Source organism: Cottoperca gobio, chromosome 9 (genome assembly GCF_900634415.1).
Source record: "Cottoperca gobio chromosome 9, fCotGob3.1, whole genome shotgun sequence".
Classification (NCBI taxonomy): domain Eukaryota; kingdom Metazoa; phylum Chordata; class Actinopteri; order Perciformes; family Bovichtidae; genus Cottoperca; species Cottoperca gobio.
In genome coordinates, this window is record NC_041363.1 from 10880353 (window position 1) to 10898462 (window position 18110).

The 18110-nt window shown below is 38.7% G+C and overlaps 3 protein-coding genes across 6 annotated transcripts in view; 1 reads left to right on the forward strand and 2 right to left on the reverse strand.

The window, feature by feature from the left end:
• Positions 1-956: 956 nt before the first annotated feature.
• On the reverse strand, positions 957-7708 carry gltpa (glycolipid transfer protein a). Of its 2 annotated transcripts, none has more exons than XM_029439599.1 (6): positions 7603-7708; positions 5971-6100; positions 3617-3675; positions 3391-3524; positions 2710-2860; positions 957-2371 (listed from the first exon to the last, which is right to left on the reverse strand). In XM_029439599.1, the coding sequence occupies exons 2-6, from the start codon at positions 6071-6073 to the stop codon at positions 2291-2293; spliced, it is 528 nt and encodes a 175-aa protein (XP_029295459.1). In that variant the 5' UTR covers positions 6074-6100; positions 7603-7708; the 3' UTR covers positions 957-2290. The 2 variants fall into 2 exon arrangements, with proteins under 2 accessions (XP_029295459.1, XP_029295458.1); XM_029439598.1 differs by having other exon boundaries at positions 957-2549.
• Positions 7127-12595, forward strand: tchp (trichoplein, keratin filament binding). Its single transcript, XM_029439597.1, has 13 exons — positions 7127-7250; positions 7615-7809; positions 9200-9410; positions 9513-9569; positions 9914-9982; positions 10441-10614; positions 10705-10817; positions 10912-10978; positions 11079-11251; positions 11344-11425; positions 11548-11733; positions 11898-12041; positions 12132-12595. Exons 2-13 carry the CDS (start codon positions 7619-7621, stop codon positions 12162-12164), a joined length of 1500 nt encoding a protein of 499 aa, XP_029295457.1. The 5' UTR covers positions 7127-7250; positions 7615-7618; the 3' UTR covers positions 12165-12595.
• Positions 12596-12785: 190 nt separating this feature from the next.
• Positions 12786-18110, reverse strand: part of git2a (G protein-coupled receptor kinase interacting ArfGAP 2a) — a 15984-nt gene continuing 10659 nt past the window's right edge. For 2 of the 3 annotated variants that reach the window (XM_029439602.1, XM_029439600.1), the window contains 5 exons: positions 17476-17565; positions 15900-15982; positions 15526-15717; positions 14538-14601; positions 12786-14182 (listed from right to left, as the gene is read on the reverse strand). In XM_029439602.1, coding sequence (XP_029295462.1) covers positions 13970-14182; positions 14538-14601; positions 15526-15717; positions 15900-15982; positions 17476-17565 — 642 coding nt within the window. In that variant the 3' untranslated portion in view covers positions 12786-13969. The remainder of the gene's footprint in view (positions 14183-14537; positions 14602-15525; positions 15718-15899; positions 15983-17475; positions 17566-18110) is intronic. The other variant, XM_029439603.1, reaches the window with a different exon arrangement.

The following is an 18110-nucleotide window of genomic DNA, read 5'->3' on the forward strand; positions in this document are numbered from 1 at the left end:
AGCAAGCCTCTCTCTTATTACTGGACATTTTAGAAGGTTTGTACAGTGTGTTCTGAGCAGCATTTAGTAAATGGTATGCAGCTTTCCATCATAGCACATGATCTTCCTCAGAAGATAATTTAGCTCATTGTCTTAAACTGCAAATGTTCAAAGATGCTTGTCATCTTGTCTATGTCGGATTAAAAATTGAGTTGAGAGTGAAAGTTCATTTGTGAGCTTGCTTTCTATCCCAATGTGTCCTTTGCAAGTGAAACAACATGCCTCTTGTGAGCAATATTTCACAAATACTGATCTCTTAACTATTCAAAACCACAAAATCAAGCACAATAAAATAAAGAAGTGGGGAGACCGACAAAAAGAGCGTGAAGACACATACATAACAGACAAATAAGTACCTGTTCGAACAGTAGATTGTGTTTATTTAAAACGTTTAAAACTCATAAAATATTAACTTATTTCTACCTGCGTGTGAGAAAGCTTAGACATTAAGCTTAATGCAAGACAACAATCACTAACTTAAGTAAATGTGAAAATATTCTATTACAAGTCAAATTCAAGCATTACTAATTTTACTCAAGCAGAAAGTGTTACATTGTATCAGATTATTATTATTGATGCATCAAGATGTAAACAGCATTTTAACGTTGTTGCAACATTTTAACGTTTAATTTGTCACATTGCATCATATTTTCCTTATGATTTAGTTATAAAAGGATGATTACTAAGTAATTATTAAGTAACAAGTAACTAAGTCATCAAATAATTGCAGTGGAGTGTAAAGTACAATATTTCCTAATTAATGTAATGAAATATAAAGTGGCAACAAATGAATATACTGAAGTAAAGCGCAAATAATAATAACTGTGTACTTAACCCCCCTGCAGATATTGCCTATTCTGAGCTGGGCTGTATGGAAAATTACCGAGACGCACAAGAAGTAAAGAAAATCACACAGATTATTGCACATATTTTTATTGCAAATTATGATTTACATAAATTGAAAATACTATATTTGTTATTTTGCACTATACACACACTGCAACATAATTTCAGCCACAAGAGACACAAACTCAAAACAATACTAACTAACCAAAGGCCACCAACAGAACCTTTATTCAAGGTCGGTACGCTGTCAAAATGTCCCATTTGACATTTAATCTCGCTTCACAGAGTATCCGAAATTCTATCTAACAACCAAAGAGGTTTAAAGAAAATACACATTCGGTTTTATGTGAGCACCTGAGAGCAGAGTAGACAGAAGCACTTAGTGCTGATGAAGCATTGCTTTGGAAGAATAGTTATGATACATATTCAAGTCCTGCATAGCATGGAAGAATAAAAGAGGCAGACCATAGCTTCAGTAATAATGAACTTTTTGTTCTTAATTAGATTGCTTTACACAAAGTGAAGGCAGAAAAGCTGAAATGGTTGCTAAAGTGCTCTGTAGATCCAGCTGAAGGCACAAGCAGGTGTGCAATATTAGAAGCTGTTTACAACAATGTACGTTCAGCTTCTTGTACTTTGTGAGCTTTTCAGAAATGATGCCTGGAAAAATATACTATTCATGTGTTTTGCATCACTTTGGACAATATAACAAATAAATTAATACAATTCTTCATTACAAATTACAATCTAATCCCCACGAAACAACTACGCAATATTTGTTGTGTAAAATGAAAACATACGACCTATTTTCCAAAGTGTTTGTAAATCATATAAATGATGTGCTTTGGATTTTGATCATTTTACTTCAAAGTATAATAATAATAATAATAATAATAATAATAATAATAATAATAATAATAATAATAATATTTAGTAAATGCAGACCTTATCTTATCTCTGGTTATAGGCTAGGTAACAAAAACAACTTTAATATAAGAAATTAAAACCTTTAAAAATCACTGTAAGGTACAAATGATTATAGCAAAGATTACACTGTTGTATTATATCCAGTGTTGATGTCACTACCTCACTCACTTGCTTAAAGCTTTTGTAACAGTCCTGGTTTCATAAACATGTGTTGAGCAGCACTGTGATTCTTGGTATAATTATCTTATGATCATGTACATAAATATCTGGCGATACTATTGCCTTTCCTGTAAAGAAATATCATCTTCAAATAGAACAAATAAATAACTGAGATTAAATCTGCAGCTGCTTTGGGAAACTTGCCTCAGAGTCAAACAACAGTGAAGAAGGCACAACGAGAAAGCCAGAACAGGCACGCAGGATATTTGAGTATTATAAATGCACTCCTACAGTGAGCTGTCAGATGAGCTGAAGGGTGTCAAGATGTAGACTGCAGACTGTAATGGACTTTGTAAACGAGGAGGATCACCGGAGGAAAGAGGAACGTCCTGCAGTCACACTGTGTAATCAAGATCAGCTTTCAGTTTATTGTACATTTCATAAATAGCATCAACAGTGACAGTGAAGTTGATGAGGAATTTTCGGATTTTTTCCAAGCATTCCTCTTCCTTGACGTCCCGACCCTTGGAGAGGGCCTTCAGGAAATCTGTCTTATATGGAGATGCGAAAAGAGCTGCCTAGAAGAGCAAATACAAATGCCAAATTCATACGCAATTATGTGCCTTTCGTGTGCTTAGCGGTAAAGTTCTTCAAAAAAACCACAGGCGAAGTCATACATCTGCTCTCTCATGTTTAAGCATCTCTCATAAAAGACATGTCCATCAACTCTGAACTCACCCTGAAGAGCTGTTGAACAAACCAGCCGTGATACTTTTGCAGAGCTATTTCATAGGCTTTGGTGACGTTGACTCGAATGTGGTTTGGGTTGCTATCATCCTTCTCACCATCCACCAGGCTCTGCAGGAAGACTTGAATAAACCGTAGACCCCTGGTCGATAAAGAAGACATGCACAGTGATTATAGGTGCAGACCTAGTTTTTCTTCTTGAGTAAGTTTTGCTTGTGTGTTTGAGTAGCCTTCCACGTTACACGGGGGTGAGGAGGTCGTTTGGGGAAACCTGAAAGCTGCTTGACATCCTCCTGGAAATATATTTTTCATGTATAATTTTGTCATATGGATTGTCTATATTGTAATGTTATAATGTTGGTCTATACTGTACGCACATCATCTATTGCAGGTGGGAGAGGGATCCCTCCTTGGTTGGCCTTCCTGAGGTTTCTTCCATTGTTTTCCCCTGATAAAGGTCATTTTGGGGGAGTTTTTTCAAATCTGTAGCGAGGGTCTAAAGGTCAGAGGGTGTCGTATGTTGTACAGATTGTAAAGACCCCTGAGGCCAATTTTGGATTTGTGATATTGGGCTAAATACAATTGACCTGACTTGACTTGAATTTGCTGAATATTTAATGAAAACGTGTAATCCGACAATCTATAACACCTGAAATGTAAAATTTCTCAAACCTTTTTAGCCACATAAGTGCCAAAGTCGCTCCAGCTTTAGGCCATTCTGGTCCATACATTTCCTTCTCTGCCTCCAAAATCTGCTGCAGTGTCTTGAACCGTGCTGGGTTGGTATCGTAAACCGCCTTGATTTTCTATTAGGTAAAACAGTACATTTTAATGTATTATAACATTACTGAGAAGTGTAAGAGTATAGAGCGGCGGCTTTAAAAATGATCATACTTACTGTGATGTTGCCAGATAGGTCTGCCTTTATTGGTGCAAAAATAGTAGAACCAAGGCAGTCTGAGGAGGAATATTTACACAGAGTGACTGAGAATTGAGTGAAAACCTAAATATATGAGAATATTAGCATTATTTATTCATCATTTTACTTTGTATTAACATAGAAAGTTAAAAAGGTAACTGTAACATCGGTATTGCAGGTCTTTACGAATGGCTTTTTGTTGGATGTTATGTGACATGTTTTTTAGTTGCTTTTATGAATTTGCAATCATGAACAATTCTTAATATTTAAACGTGTCAGTGACAAGTACAAATTGTTTAAAGCACCAATGAAGTGCATAAAATGTACAGTAGCTATAGCTTTCATTCATGTATAAATGAACTATCACATGCAAAAAACATCATTTAAAAAGTAACCACAATTACAATAATATCACAATATTGGTAAATACTACTAAACATTAAATCATGGCACAAAACTGGTGATGTTAACCTGTTGCACTACACTCAAGTCAGAGTCCCACACCTAGAATCTAAAATGTCGGTCTGAATCAAAGGAACAACGTGTGAAACGATGCTCAAAACATTTAGATTTTTTTAATTGATGAAACCATGCAGCTATTAAAGGATTTTCAGGAGGTGTTACTCTGTAGGTGAAATACTGGGAACATACTCAAGCGTTTAAAACACTCTTGTGGCCTACAATATCTCCACAACGCTGGATTAGGCCTTCATTGTCTGCTGTTATTATTATCATTTTAATGTCCTTTAATTAGGCTACTAGAGTATTTGGTGAGGGGATGGCGAACAATGACACATCTAGAGTCCTGACCACACACGGCTCCTGGTTGACCCAATGACACAACAGACAGCTTTCAGCTCCTGAGCTGTTAGTGGAAACTACTCATGAAAAAGTCTCGCTCTTTTGTGCATCGCCACAACACTAATGGCAACATATCTTGTTTCGGAGACATCCTCATCTTATATGGCTCTCTCTATATTTTCCACTCTCTTCAGATGTTTGTTGCAAAGACACAGTGCATCTGGAAACAATTTGAACAGTCAAATCAATCAAGATTTATGCGTTTCTTTTAAACTGAAACTAAACTAAAATCATAACATAAATAAATTCTTGAATATTTTTTTATTAACAAACAACATCACAGATGTTTATTATTCTGGCTTTTATTCTGAAGTTGGTCAGAGCCATTGCACTTAAAAGAGTCCTAAAAAATATATTTGTCCTTCGTTTAAAACAGGTGCAAAAGTATCAGGGGAGTCAGGAAGTAGTGTCCGCGCAGTCACGGAGAAGAGGTCTAATTAGGCAAACTAATTTAAAACACCTGTGTGAATGTACTATGATAGTGTGCAGGACTTTAATGGCTTGTAGGAAAGTTGGCCAAGCAATTTATAGGTCAGGAAAAACAATGGAGACAAGGAGGAAAGAGTTTAATATCGACATCAGACTTGGTTCCTCTCAAGGGTTTCACATGGCAAATTCAATAGAGGGCCGTTGGCATATTAATACAGAATGAAGTTGCACAAAGATGCCCTGGTGCACATGCCGCTGGTGAATGGGGAAGGGGAACTCAACACCGTACTAATCAATTTTCACAACTCAAAATCCAGGCCAGTGTATTAAATTATGCATGCTAAAGGATTGTGGACAGTTTGATGGTGAGAAATACGATCCATAAAAAGATTATCATTTGGAAAGAGCGAGATCGTTTTATTGGGTTTGATGGAAGTGTTGTGACAGATTTCAAGTTATGTGTTTATTAATCAAAGTTGTACAAATCCCACAAGATGGTGGAAAAAGGTTCATTGCAGGGGACGAATACAATCCACCATTTGTGTGCATGTTTAGCTAATTTAACAGTTATAGGCTTCAATCATACGGTACTATGGATCCAATTCTTTTTAAATAAACACCAAAACATTTGGAAATTTCATGTTTTTCTCTGGGTTTTTTTTATCATATTAAACTGAATATCTTTATGTTTTGGACTGTACAAACAAGACATTTAAAGGCATTACCATGGACATTTTTCACTATTTTCGGACATTTTATAGACCAAACAATTAATAGATTAATCCAGAAATTATTCTGAAGTTTAATAGAAAATGAAAATAATATTTACTTGCAGCACTACATCAATCGGTTCTATACTGTAACTGTACATCTCTACACAACTAAACCATTATAATATGCTGAATAGAAATACATTTGTGTATTAGGTGCCTTGTCTCTGCAGCCACTGACATATGAGAATCATTTTATAGCCAGGAATGACAGTTGTGCGTAGCTTACCTACATAGTCTCTAATTGTGTCACACTGTGGAAACTTCACTTACCAAAGAATGGTGGAAGGTATGACACAGCCTCCAGAAACGGTCTGGTTTCCACCTGTCTGTCAGCTGGCAGCTGTCTGAACTGGTGCTCCATTAGCAGAGCCATCTCTTTAGTCCGGACACACTCTTACCTCTGAAATGATAGCAACAGGCTGTCAACCCTCCACTGCGGATTATTACAGTGACACCAGAGGAAGCTGTGTGCCATACCCCACCCCGAGAGAGACAACACACACACAACACACACACACACACACACACACACACACACACACACACACACACACACACACACACACACACACACACACACACACACACACACACACACACACACACAAGAACAGCAGCTGATGTGTCTAATCAGCTGACACTAGTCTTCCTCTGCGTTTAATCACATGTGCTGCTTTACTGCCAACTAATGGACTTTTATGGATTATCTCAAAGTGTGGGCTACAGTTACACTAGATTAGTGGTAGCATGATTGTCTAACTGCATTTGCCATTTAGTTCCACTTCATTCATTCTGTTAATTTATGAAATAATAATTGTGACACACAAGCTAAAAAGGTACCTGTGAAAGCTGTATAACTGCATTTTGGATATTAACCGACTTTAAAAAACAATATTTGCATACATGAAACAATCTTAATAGCCTATAGGCTATTTAGACTTCAAGCATTCATGCATATGAAATATTAATGATAGAATTAATTATATCCTTGACCAAATGTAGTCGGTGATTCAAACTTCTGCAACCAGATTATAGCCTATCATTTATATTATAGGCCTACGATGTGCAATTTTAAAATAATAACAAATTATTAGAATTAATATTTATATTAATATAATAATAGTAATAACAATAAAAAAAAGGGCTAATAATATTAATAATCGTGATATTGCTAGAGTTTTATTTTCTGCATTAAAAGAGCTGTGATAGAAGTCAGTGTATCACAAATCATTAAACATTAGCAATAGCCTACTCATTGCTACTATATTTTCTCTTTGTATTGATCATAATATAAAATAAATTAGGTCCTAGAACTTATGATGCTAAATTTGTTTTCCAAGAAAAAATAATTGTACACCGATGTTTGACGGAAATTTGTTTTGCGATTTCAACCAGTAGTTAATTTTGACCTTTATTTCACCCCGTAGCGTGGGAGTAACTAGGAAGTGTGTCGGTAACCAAGGAAAGATGAGGGATTAAATAACGATTGTTCTGTTTAGAGATGCAAAACCTCTACTGGTTTTAACAAACATCAGTTTACTATCGAAAGGGTAAGTACATATTATTTATCGAGCTGAAAAGGTCAATAACGGGTATGTATTGCTGGGTAGTGAGAGCTGTAACGCTTTGCTCATACTGTTTTGATTGTCCTTTCTTTATTTCCCTTAAATAACAAACGTTACATGGCTGAAACACATAACACTTGCAAGGAACATAAAGATAACAGGATACTTTCTGTTTTCTCTGTGAATGAGTGGCATTTAGCGTCGACTTAACGCACACAAATAGTGCCAGGCTAAAATCGGGATAGGTTGGCTAGGTATAACTAACGTTAGCTAACTAATACATTATAAATACAGCAACGTTAACGTTAGCTAGGATTAGGTTAAAGGGATTTCTTACAATGTATTACAGGTCTATGGCTCTGCCGACCCTCTCGGCCCATGTGCCCAGTCGGTCTCGGGTGCTGGCCGGACAGCTGGCCCGGCAGCGGGAGCAGGAGGCCCGGCAGCGGCAGCAGTGGGAGCTGCATGCTCAATACTTCAGAGAGCAGAGTGTCCGCAGCCAGAGACAGGAGGTGTGGAGCTCCCGCCAGTCCTACCAGCAGAGGTAACTTAATGCACCACAGCTGGATCTAGATCAGTTAACACATAATGCTTACTCTTATCATTTAATTGCAGACATCTCTGCAACAGTAGGAAGTAAAACACAATGAATTCAGTTCAAAATAATTGCTTTAATTTGAAGTTGTTTTGTGTTTCATGCAGTGGTGAAATGTAACTAAATGTACTCCATTACTGTACTTAAGTACAATTTTGACATATGTGTACTTTACTTGAGTATTTCCATACTCCGCTACGTTATACTTGTACTCAATTGTACTACACGTCAGAGGGACACATTGTACTTTTTAATCCACTACATTTATTTGCATTATTAACAGTTAATAAAACTCTTTTAAAGAAGCTATTCTGCACAATGAGTACTTTTACTTCTGATACTTTAAGTACATTTTGATGATAGCACTGTTGTCATTTTACTTCATGACTTTCAGGAGTGTTTTTTATTTCTACTTTTACTTTAGTAAAGGATCTGAGTATTTATTCCTCCTCTGGTTCCATCTTCATGTTTATTATAAATATGATTGCCACTTGCCACTGCTACTTCAGTATTTCTACACCGTTTCTCTTTCACTGCCCTCACTTAGATGGCTCTGTAAGTAATTATTCTTTGCATATAAGGTACGATAGACGTTCCAAAAGAGACAGTAATCTACAAACTATTGCTCCCAATGAATTTGTACTTATTTGGGCAATACACCAGGCTCACATTAGCTCTTTGTTTGGCACAACACAAATCTGTTGGTTTAGATTTTTTTCTCAGTAGTCACCTGCCTACTCTGCGGTGTAAGTGTGAGCACATAAAGGAAGATATTCAAGAAAATACTTATAATATTATGTGATGAGAGATACTGAAATGTTTAAAGGTTCAATGTGTAATTCCGAGCTACCTGCTGACACTGCTTTAGCTCAATTCACATTATTTAAAAGATGGTGTCCTTTGACATAGTAAGGGCTTCCCAATATATTTAATATTTTGAGAGAACATTCATAAGTACAAAATATACATTCATGAATACATGAAAGCACTATGAAAATATCATAGTAGTAGTGATAACATTTTATTGATATTTACTGAGAGCAATAGTGTGGAAGTCAATGTCTCTTTTTCAGTGTATAGTTATTCATTATACGCAGCATCAGTGTGTCTTCCCTTAAATCAATGTAACCTTATATAAATGTGCTGTGATATAGTGTGTGTGTGTGTGTGTGTGTGTGTGTGTGTGTGTGTGTGTGTGTGTGTGTGTGAATAATGAAGGACATAAATAAATGTAGTATTTTCTCTGTTAGTATGTCTCTGAAACCCTGTTGGTTTCAGCAGACAGGTGACAGAAAATGAAGCCAGAGAAAAACAACTAACTCTTCCTCCGTTTTGTCAGTATGTCAGCATACCATAAACACAGACTGAATGAGGAAAAGAAGGAAAGCCTGGAGCAGCGCAGGAATCAGCTCAGAGCCATGCTTCAAGAAGAGAGAGACCGGCTGGAGGCGGAGCTCAGAGAAGTAGTTCCTGACAGGAGCACATTGGCAGGTCAGCTGGTGCAAAAGGCTGAAGACCTTCGTACAGCAAGGGAGGAAAGAAGAAAAAAAGTAGTTGCATCTAATGAAAAATTCCTCAGTACTGATCATGGTAGTGTTCAACCAGAAGTGTATAATAGCTGTTTTTACTTGTCTTTTTTTTTTTATCCCTAGCTTGCACAAGAACTGCTGAAGGAACACTGGAAGAAAAACAACACAGAATTGCGAGAGGTAGCTAAGTTTAAACTATTAATGGAAAAACGACAAGTTGCCAAACCTCATACTTCAAAGTCTCACTGTCGATGAAGAGATAAATGGCCTCAGGAATCTTGTAACCATTATGTGCGTCTGAAGAGCTCTGCAAGAGGAGAAAAAGGACACTTTTTGTTAAGACGTCTACTTGAGCTGGAAACTAATAGGCCTTGTGATGCAGATATTCCATGACATTCTGTTAACCTGAGTCCAGTGTTGACTTAAGAGAATAACATGTTCTGGTATCCCTTCCGCTAAGGGTCAAGTTCATCAGTATCCCTGTCTTGTCTATGTCCTTACTCGCTCTTTTAATCTGTCCACAGGTCGAGTCGGCATTACATAAAGATCATGTTGTCGGCCAATGGCAGGAGCAGATATCCGAGCGGAAACGGGTAAGGCATTCATCACACCTATCAGGCAAAACAGTTCAGCTTCTGTTCATTCAAGGGTTTTAATAACCGTCTCGGGATGATCAGTGTTTTTGAACAAGGACGTGCAGGAATCTCCAACTCACAACAAGGAGCTACAGGTCAAAAACACTTATTATCCTTACACGGTTATTACTCAACTTCGCTTAAACCAAGTTGTGTAGAAATTGCTGTCCAGTTCTCTTCACCAACCGTCAAGTCAGTGATGACACATTGGACCCACGCGTCGTTAAACTTTGCCAATATCCTTTTACATGACTAATTATTTATGTAGCAAATCAATTTTTAATTAAACTGTGCTCATGTCATCTGTGAACACAGTATCAAGTCTGAAATCTACTTACGATGATCCCCTCAACATGGTACATAATTGAAAAAGTTTAGACACCTACTGTAAGTGACCCATCTCTCCAAACGTGTAGGAAGAAGTGGCAGAGCAAGTGGAGAAGAAACGCTTTGAAAATGAGTACGAGAGGACGCGTAAAGAGGCTCTGGAGAGGATAAAGCAAGCGGAGCAGAAAAGGAACGTAGAGGAGCGGAATAGGGCGGAGGAACTTCGCAAACAGATGGAAGAACTGAAGCTGAGGGAAGAGGAGGTATTTAAAACTTAGACGAAATGTGTTTTTGCTGGAAAAAAACGATATTGCCGATGTGTTTTTTAAGCTTTTCTTTTTCTTCTCTTTCAGGCAACTCGCCTGAAGACGGAGCAAGAGGCTCTGCTGGTCAAACAATGGGAGCTGGAGAAGACAGAGGACGAAAGGAAAAAGGTGGAGGAAAGGCGAAAGAAGTGTGAGATGGGGTAAGGGAAGCTCTTTCTGCAGATAACTTATCACAAGTAATAAGATTCTTCATTCTGGTGAGGCGTTGTGTTCATTGGTTTCGTGTTCCACCAGGCATTTCTTGATCCGTCAGTATCGCGCTCAGCTGAAGAGGAGAGCCCAGCAAGTGCAGGAGGAACTGGTTGGTCTACTTCACCCTCTTTTGATACAGTATATGTTTCGATGTGTTATCCAACTTGCCTGGCATTCACGCCGTCCTCAAATTCTTCTGTGCCCACCAGGAGGCCGACCGTAAGATCCTGGAAGCCTTGGTGGAAGGACAGCAGGAGGACAGGACGATGGAGACTGCACGAAGGGAAAGGGCCATCGCTGATGCTGCCTGGATGAAACACGTGATTGAAGAGCAGCTGCAGTTGGAGCGGGAGAGGGAGGCTGAGTTTGACATCCTACACAGGTGAGCTCCAGGTTTCAGTAAGCTCTGACTCTGCAGGAAGGGACTCCCGCCCTCTCGTCCAATACAAACCAATGCATCTCATCCATTTTCAGAGAAGAAGCTCAACGTGTGTGGGAGAAACGAGAAGAACAGTGGGAGAAGGAGAGGAAAGCCAGAGAACGGCTCATGCAAGAGGTGAATTGCTTTAAAATCAAGATGAAACTTTATTTGAATGCAATTCAAATGATATGACTACAAAACAACATCTCTCCTTTTTTCTTCTTCTTCTTCTTCTTCTCCTTCTTCTTCTTGGAAAGGTACTTGCAGAGAGACAGCAGCAGCTGGAGCTTAAGATGCAAAAGAACAGAGAGGCTCAGGAGGAGTCCCTGAGGAGACGAGAACAGCTGATCCACGATCTGGAGCTGGAGAGGGAGACCAGACACCTGGAGAAGGAGCAAGAAGAGGAGCGTAGGACTGCACGGATGCAAGAGATAAATGTTCAGGTTGGCACAGTCATTTGTTTTCATTGCACTTTTTCCCCCCACGCAGTAATGTTAACGACTGGGAACTTAAAGATGCATTTAAACCCACTGCACAGCATCAGATTATAATGCTTTTAAAAAAATAATAAAACAGACATTAAGTTGTGTCTGTATGTAAACTGTAGGTGGAGCAGCAGCACCAAGAGCAGTGGGTGGAGCAGTGCAGGATAGAGGAGGAGGAGGAGGAGGACAGGGAGGCTCAACAAATCCAGGAGGAGGAGCTGAGGCTGGAGATGCAGAGGATGACCAACAAAGGGTACCAGGAGAAGGTAAAAGATGGAAGTCACGCTGAATGTTCATATTCCAAGTTCCAAAATGCTCTTTAAATGTTCAAATATGCTTGAAACTTTCCCTTTCAGGTTCACAGCAGACCTCGATCAGCATGGACATGAGCGACCGGCAAAACTGAAGTCAAAACAGAATTGTGAGATGTATATTTTTTCTACTTGTAAATTAGGCTTTAAAGGATACATTCTTTCAAGTGTGTCTTAAAACATTGCCTGCATTCCTATATGTAAGTTGTAACAGTTAGAGGCCTCTGTTATTGTTCCTCCTATCCATGAAGAGCATTTCAAACTTCATCAAATCAATTAGGGAGTTTATTTTAGTGCTTAATTCATTTTTTGTTCTCTAGACAGTGTTTTCTTGCTCCTTGTGTCACTAACTCCGCCTCCCTCTTACATTGGAACTGTGATGTGGTCTTTTCACAGCCAGTAGCTCTTTTAATGTACAGATGGACATGTGAGTATTGTTTTAAGACATGTTTGAAAAAATGTGACCCTGATCCTTAAATTCCTTTTTAAAGAATGAAGCACTCGTGTCATTTATGAGGTTATGTATTGTGCCATCTTGATGTTAATAATTGAATGCATGGTTTTTTTGCACTGTATATTTTCTATCCTGAATTTGTAGACCTGTTTCTAATAAAACTATTCCATTCAAATTATTTCAGCATTTTGTATTAAGGAAATGTAAACATTGGTAAATACAAAATCTGGTTAATCACAGCAGGATATATTTATAAATTAAGTTTATTTAGAAAATAATTATTTTTTCCAAAGTGCAACCTAACAGCTGCATCACATACATCCGAGCACTCCGGTCAAGTACAAGTAGGGACATTACCTTGATCGGATTTCAAAATGACGATGAACTCTGAAACACTTTATGAGGATGAACGTTGGCTTGCACAATAATACAGGAGACGTCTAGACTTCTGTCCCATATGTTGCACATTAAATACAAAACAATTACCGGAGTATAGCACCAAACACATGGACATACATACATACAGTGTAGCTAATAGCTCTGAATACATTGTAACATCACCAACACTGCAATGGCACACAAGACCCCAGAATACAGTGCAGTGTGGAGAAACATCAGTTGAACTGAATACAAAAACATCTTGGTGCTGGTGAAGAATACAACTTGGCCCCTGAACAAGCATTTTCTTTTTTTGTTAATTCTCCAACTTGACAAATAGGCACACATAAATATAAGTCCACTGCAGACTGGATTTTTCTTGGACAAGGGGCAAACTATATAAATAGCTTTTTCGATGCAACATTAGCATTGCAGAGCTACAAAGTGTGCATAAATGAAGTTGCCAACATTTAATGGTCAATTTGTTTATGGAGATTAAACTTTACAGAATGAAGATGTTTGCACAGTGCGATTAATGAAAGGAAGCTCCTTTAGCTACAAGAGTGTTAGCATTCAATGACAGCGGATTTATGACTCATTTATGACTTTTCAGCATCCGTGTCTGGCTTTGGGCTGATAACATTAACCAATGTCATCACGTGTATCTACTAAACTGCGCTCAATTTCTTCTCTCAATTAAAGGCATTTACATTATGAACTGATTTAAGAATATTTGTAACTATGAGTTTTACTCAAATTGTAATCTATAAACCATTACAGTCCCCAGGCCTGCTAGCTGCTGCTTGATTTATGGAAGTTATTATTACCTCAAGAGAAATTGTGCCATTATAACAGCTGGGCATCCCTAAGAACATTTGCTGACTTTTTTCCTTTAACACTCAGATTTATTCAGTTGGCTTTAAATATTTATTCATAAATTAAAAAACAATGCATGCATATACCACAAATACAAAAAACAAGCAAAATCATTAAAAAGGAAAATAAAGAATGAAACTGAGATGCTGACGGCCTTGCAGCCCTGTAAGTGCTGTTAGTTGGTATTCTCCTTTGTGGTAATGGTGACGAGCTGCTTGGCTGCTTTTGCAATGTCATAAGCACATTGGATGACCTGCTGGGTGACCAGCTGCATGTCCGGTGCTGGGCAGCCCTCTGAAGGCAACGCCTTCCTGCACTCGTTCTGAAGCCGGTACGCACTGGAGGTCAACAAGCGCAGAGAGCCTCTCACAGTCTCTGAGCGGGGCTTCTGCAGAGGAAGGTTCAAATATCTCAACACTAATGGACAGTGTTTGTTCCAACATCAGCAGATTTGTGCAAAAAGAGGCAGTAAAAAAACAACAACAACCATACTCTCTTTTCTTTTAACACACTTCCAAAAACTTAAGAATATGTATATTTAAAAATACAAGAATAAATACATTTAGGTGTACATTCTTTGATTTGAGTAAAGACTCAAGTGAAATAATACATCAGGAAAATATTGCTGTAGTGAAACTCTGGTGTGTGTGCTTGAGATACCTTCAAAACAACAAATAAAAAACTGAATGGCTGACTGATCCGTTCTCTCCAAGCAAAACATCAACACACTTTTGTTTACATACCTTGGGAAAGAGGGCAGCCATTTCTTTTACAGCCACATATATTCTTTCTGAACAGGGTATGAAGCTGTGAGGAGAAGAGATTTGTCGTTGAGTTAAACATATTGATGTCGAATTCACACAAATCTCAAAATGACAGAATGTACTAATGTAATAAATTATAAACTAACATGCAAGTCAACTTACAGAGTAAGCCACTGTATAGTATTGACACCACACCGTGCATAATCATCTTCAACATCAGGTTATCAACAGAACATGCTATTTAACAGACATTAATTAATAATGCATCGTTTAGCATTGTAAGTACAAGGCACATTTATTCCATAGCACATTTGTGTTAAATAAATATGTCTACACAGTAGAAACACATCAACCTGAAAAATATGTTACATCAAATTGACTGTCACCAATCAAAAGCAAGTCACTGGGTAACTTTTCATCAATTAACTGAAGCAAATTCAGTCGGTGCAACAGAGAGAAAGAGACAGCTTGTTAGCAGGTGAAGCAGAAGGAACAGGGCGAGGCACAAACTGTGAGGGAGAGGAAAATAAAACTGTGCCTGGGAGGCAGGGACAGAGGCCAGAGTACCAGGATGTGGGGTCAGGGGAGCGCAGGCTGAGCGGCTGAAGGGGAGGGGGGGGCCTTCTCAGCCCAGGGCACCAGAGTGCTGAAACATCCCAGGCTGTGCCTGAGTCGACGTACACCTTCACGCTCACATGGTCTGCTCACAGGGGTGAGGGACGGGGACACCGCGACACCAAAACAACATCATGACATCGGGGTAGAGCGGAAGCAGAAGGAAGGGGAACAGTGAAGGTAACAGACAAAAAAGGGGAAATGATAGGAGATAAACGCAACTAACCAGAACAGTAAAATGATGAATGTAAGGAGGAACTCAGGGTTTAAAATGAGAGCACGGAATGAAAGCTGAAAAAAAGAACAGATCCTAAACTCATAAAGAGAGATCCCTTTCTCTTCAGATTCTGACCTGTCATGTTTGTTCTCCTGAGCTGCTCGCAGCAGCTCTTGGATATTCTTGGTGATCTGCTCTGTTTTGCGGATGACGTCCTCTGTGCTGGGAAGCGTGGGGTCTAGTTCCATCTCCAGATCATCCAGCTCAGGGATAGAGCTGCCCTCCCTCAGCCAGCCGCTGCTCCTCAGCCTCCCTCTCCTGTACAAACTGCAGAGGGAAATTCAGAAGAAATTAGGTCTACGGCCAAAATCCCTGCTTATTGTTTTCACTCTAAAGACAAAGCACATTACGTTTTACTTGACAACCCGGTTGAACTGTATTAAGGAGCCACTCAACTGTCTTAATATTGTCTTTCACTCATCACTTAGTACAAACCATGATGCTCTTACCCCGAATCATCCATCTCAGAGTCATTGAATGTGTTGTCATAGTCGCTTTCCGGCATGCTGCTTTGCTTCTCTAAATTCGATGCCTAGAAGGAAGAGAGGAGACAAAAAAAAATGATAATGTGCGTCGTGCAAGATGTCCCATGTGACAGACAATATAAACCAGAAACAGCTGTGGTGGAATCACAATTTCAATGGTGGTTGACAAAGAACAAAACACATATTGTGAAAGTAACCCTTTCGCTTTGTCAAATTGGAATATGAAAAAGTAAAAGCGATGCAGATGAATCTGACTGAAACAAGCCAATAGAGCTGTGAAGCAAGAGCACATCATCAATTTAAAGCATTCAATATAGGATTAGTAAAACAGAATATGCAGCTTGATTTTCTCGAGGCACAAAATTGTATCGGGGTCATTTGAGTAACTATGATCATCATCAGATGTGACAGTATTCTAAAAACAAGGATGGATTCATGGAGGGTCGTTAACAAAAAGCCAATTCTAATAAAACAGCAACATGATGCTAGAAACATTACATCAGAACGAGACACACAAGCTTTACTCATCAAAATAAAGAGAAGTAGACCCCATTGTTTGATAGTGGGAAGTCTAGGTGCAGATGAGTTCATATATGAAATGAAATCTCACGCAACACAACTATTACAGATTTTCACTTCATTTGATGCAAATTCAGACTCAAAGCTAAATATATAAAACAGGAAGCAGAGACAAACAGGTACGCCCAAACCACACAAGACCCATCGTACAACATGTTCATACTCTTTTAATCAACGTCCAAAGAATCAAAAAACTAAATCCTCCTCTTGTATGCAGTACAAAAAATGCAACGCAGCCCACATAAGCTCGCCTCGGGAAAAGCGATCAGCACACACATGTTTGGATAAATCTTTGTTCTGCCTGAACAGAAGATGAATCTTGAAACTCCTGGATCACCTTGTTGTTTGTGTGTTACTGGAGGAAGTGAGAGCATGCGGTTGGAAGCTCACTGTGCAAAAATGACCAAGGAGTCAGGATTAAAGAACGACTTGTCTTTACACGAAGAGCGTTTGAAATGAAAAACACGATGAGTTTAACAACTCAAGAGGTATAAAATATACATTAAACAATCTAATTTACTCAATTTCTTCCTTCTTTTTATAGATAGGTGGTTGTTTTGTTTTAGAAAACTAATACAAAACACTACTAGCAAACTTTTTACAATCAAACTTTTTCCACATCATCTGCTACACAGGTTTCTAGAGCAAAAGAAAGAAAGCATTAGAATTAGCAGACGCTGCATCACAAGTGCAACTTTCCGCTCAACGTTCAGCCGTCAGACAGGTCTTGCCTTCACAAAACCACACATTTCCAGTTGTTTAGCTGTGAGGATGATGCTGATGAAGGCAGGTATCTGATGGTGAGGGCAGCTGGTGGAGGGGCGGCTCATGCAGCAGGGCAGAGACGGAGCAGCAGATGGAGGACAGAGGGAGGCGAGGGAGGGGGGGGGAGAGATAGAAACGGCTCCAAGTGGATTCGCTGCGTCCCACAAGATGTGGACCGGGTGAGGATGTACTTAACCTTTTGAGCACTCTCGTCCTTCGACCAAGACAGGGTGGATGGAAATGAGGGGAGGGATGAAGAGGCGGTCACAAAAGCGCCCCTTTCCGTCTAAAGACAGGGTTCAAATCACATTGTAAAAAGGACACAAATTTCTTAAATTAAAAAAAGAAACAAACTTAAAAGTGTTGATGAGATTAGATCATGTTACGTTCCACAAATCTCTTCAAGCCAGGTAGTCGGATACTGTACATTGATTGGAATTGATGGAAAACTGTGCAAACGTCACCATTAAATAAGGAATTTTATAGTAATTGTATTTTAGAGCTTAAGATAAATCAATGCTATGTAGACAATTTAAAAGAGCTTTGTTGTTACAGATTATCCTCCTGCATTTATACCGAGCTTGAAAAAAATATGAGTGAAGAGCCTGAGAGTTAATCCATCGAGAGAAAAGTAACAGGAAATTATGATTCGCAGGCTCAAATTAAACTGCGTAAATATGAAAAAATGAATCAAAGAGAGAATCCAAACAGATGAGAAGATAAAGTGAGTTTGTGAAATTATCATGCATTACAAAACACAGAGTATTTGTATGGTAGTTTTAATGCTTCATCAACATAAAACACAGTACAAACCTTCAAAGTATAGCAGAA

What these genes read in the sequence shown, in the direction of transcription:
- gltpa (XM_029439598.1), bottom strand. Translation starts at nt 6,073, where the DNA reads ATGGCTCTGCTAATGGAGCACCAGTTCAGACAGCTGCCAGCTGACAGA. An exon ending in ACCTATCTGGCAACATCACA is followed by an intron (nt 3,525 to 3,616) that starts GTAAGTATGATC and finishes TTTACCTAATAG; the next exon opens with AAAATCAAGGCGGTTTACGA. An exon ending in GCACTTATGTGGCTAAAAAG is followed by an intron (nt 2,861 to 3,390) that starts GTTTGAGAAATT and finishes TTTATCGACCAG; the next exon opens with GGGTCTACGGTTTATTCAAG.
- tchp (XM_029439597.1), top strand. Translation starts at nt 7,619, where the DNA reads ATGGCTCTGCCGACCCTCTCGGCCCATGTGCCCAGTCGGTCTCGGGTG. An exon ending in CGCCAGTCCTACCAGCAGAG is followed by an intron (nt 7,810 to 9,199) that starts GTAACTTAATGC and finishes CCGTTTTGTCAG; the next exon opens with TATGTCAGCATACCATAAAC. An exon ending in GAGAACGGCTCATGCAAGAG is followed by an intron (nt 11,426 to 11,547) that starts GTGAATTGCTTT and finishes CTTCTTGGAAAG; the next exon opens with GTACTTGCAGAGAGACAGCA.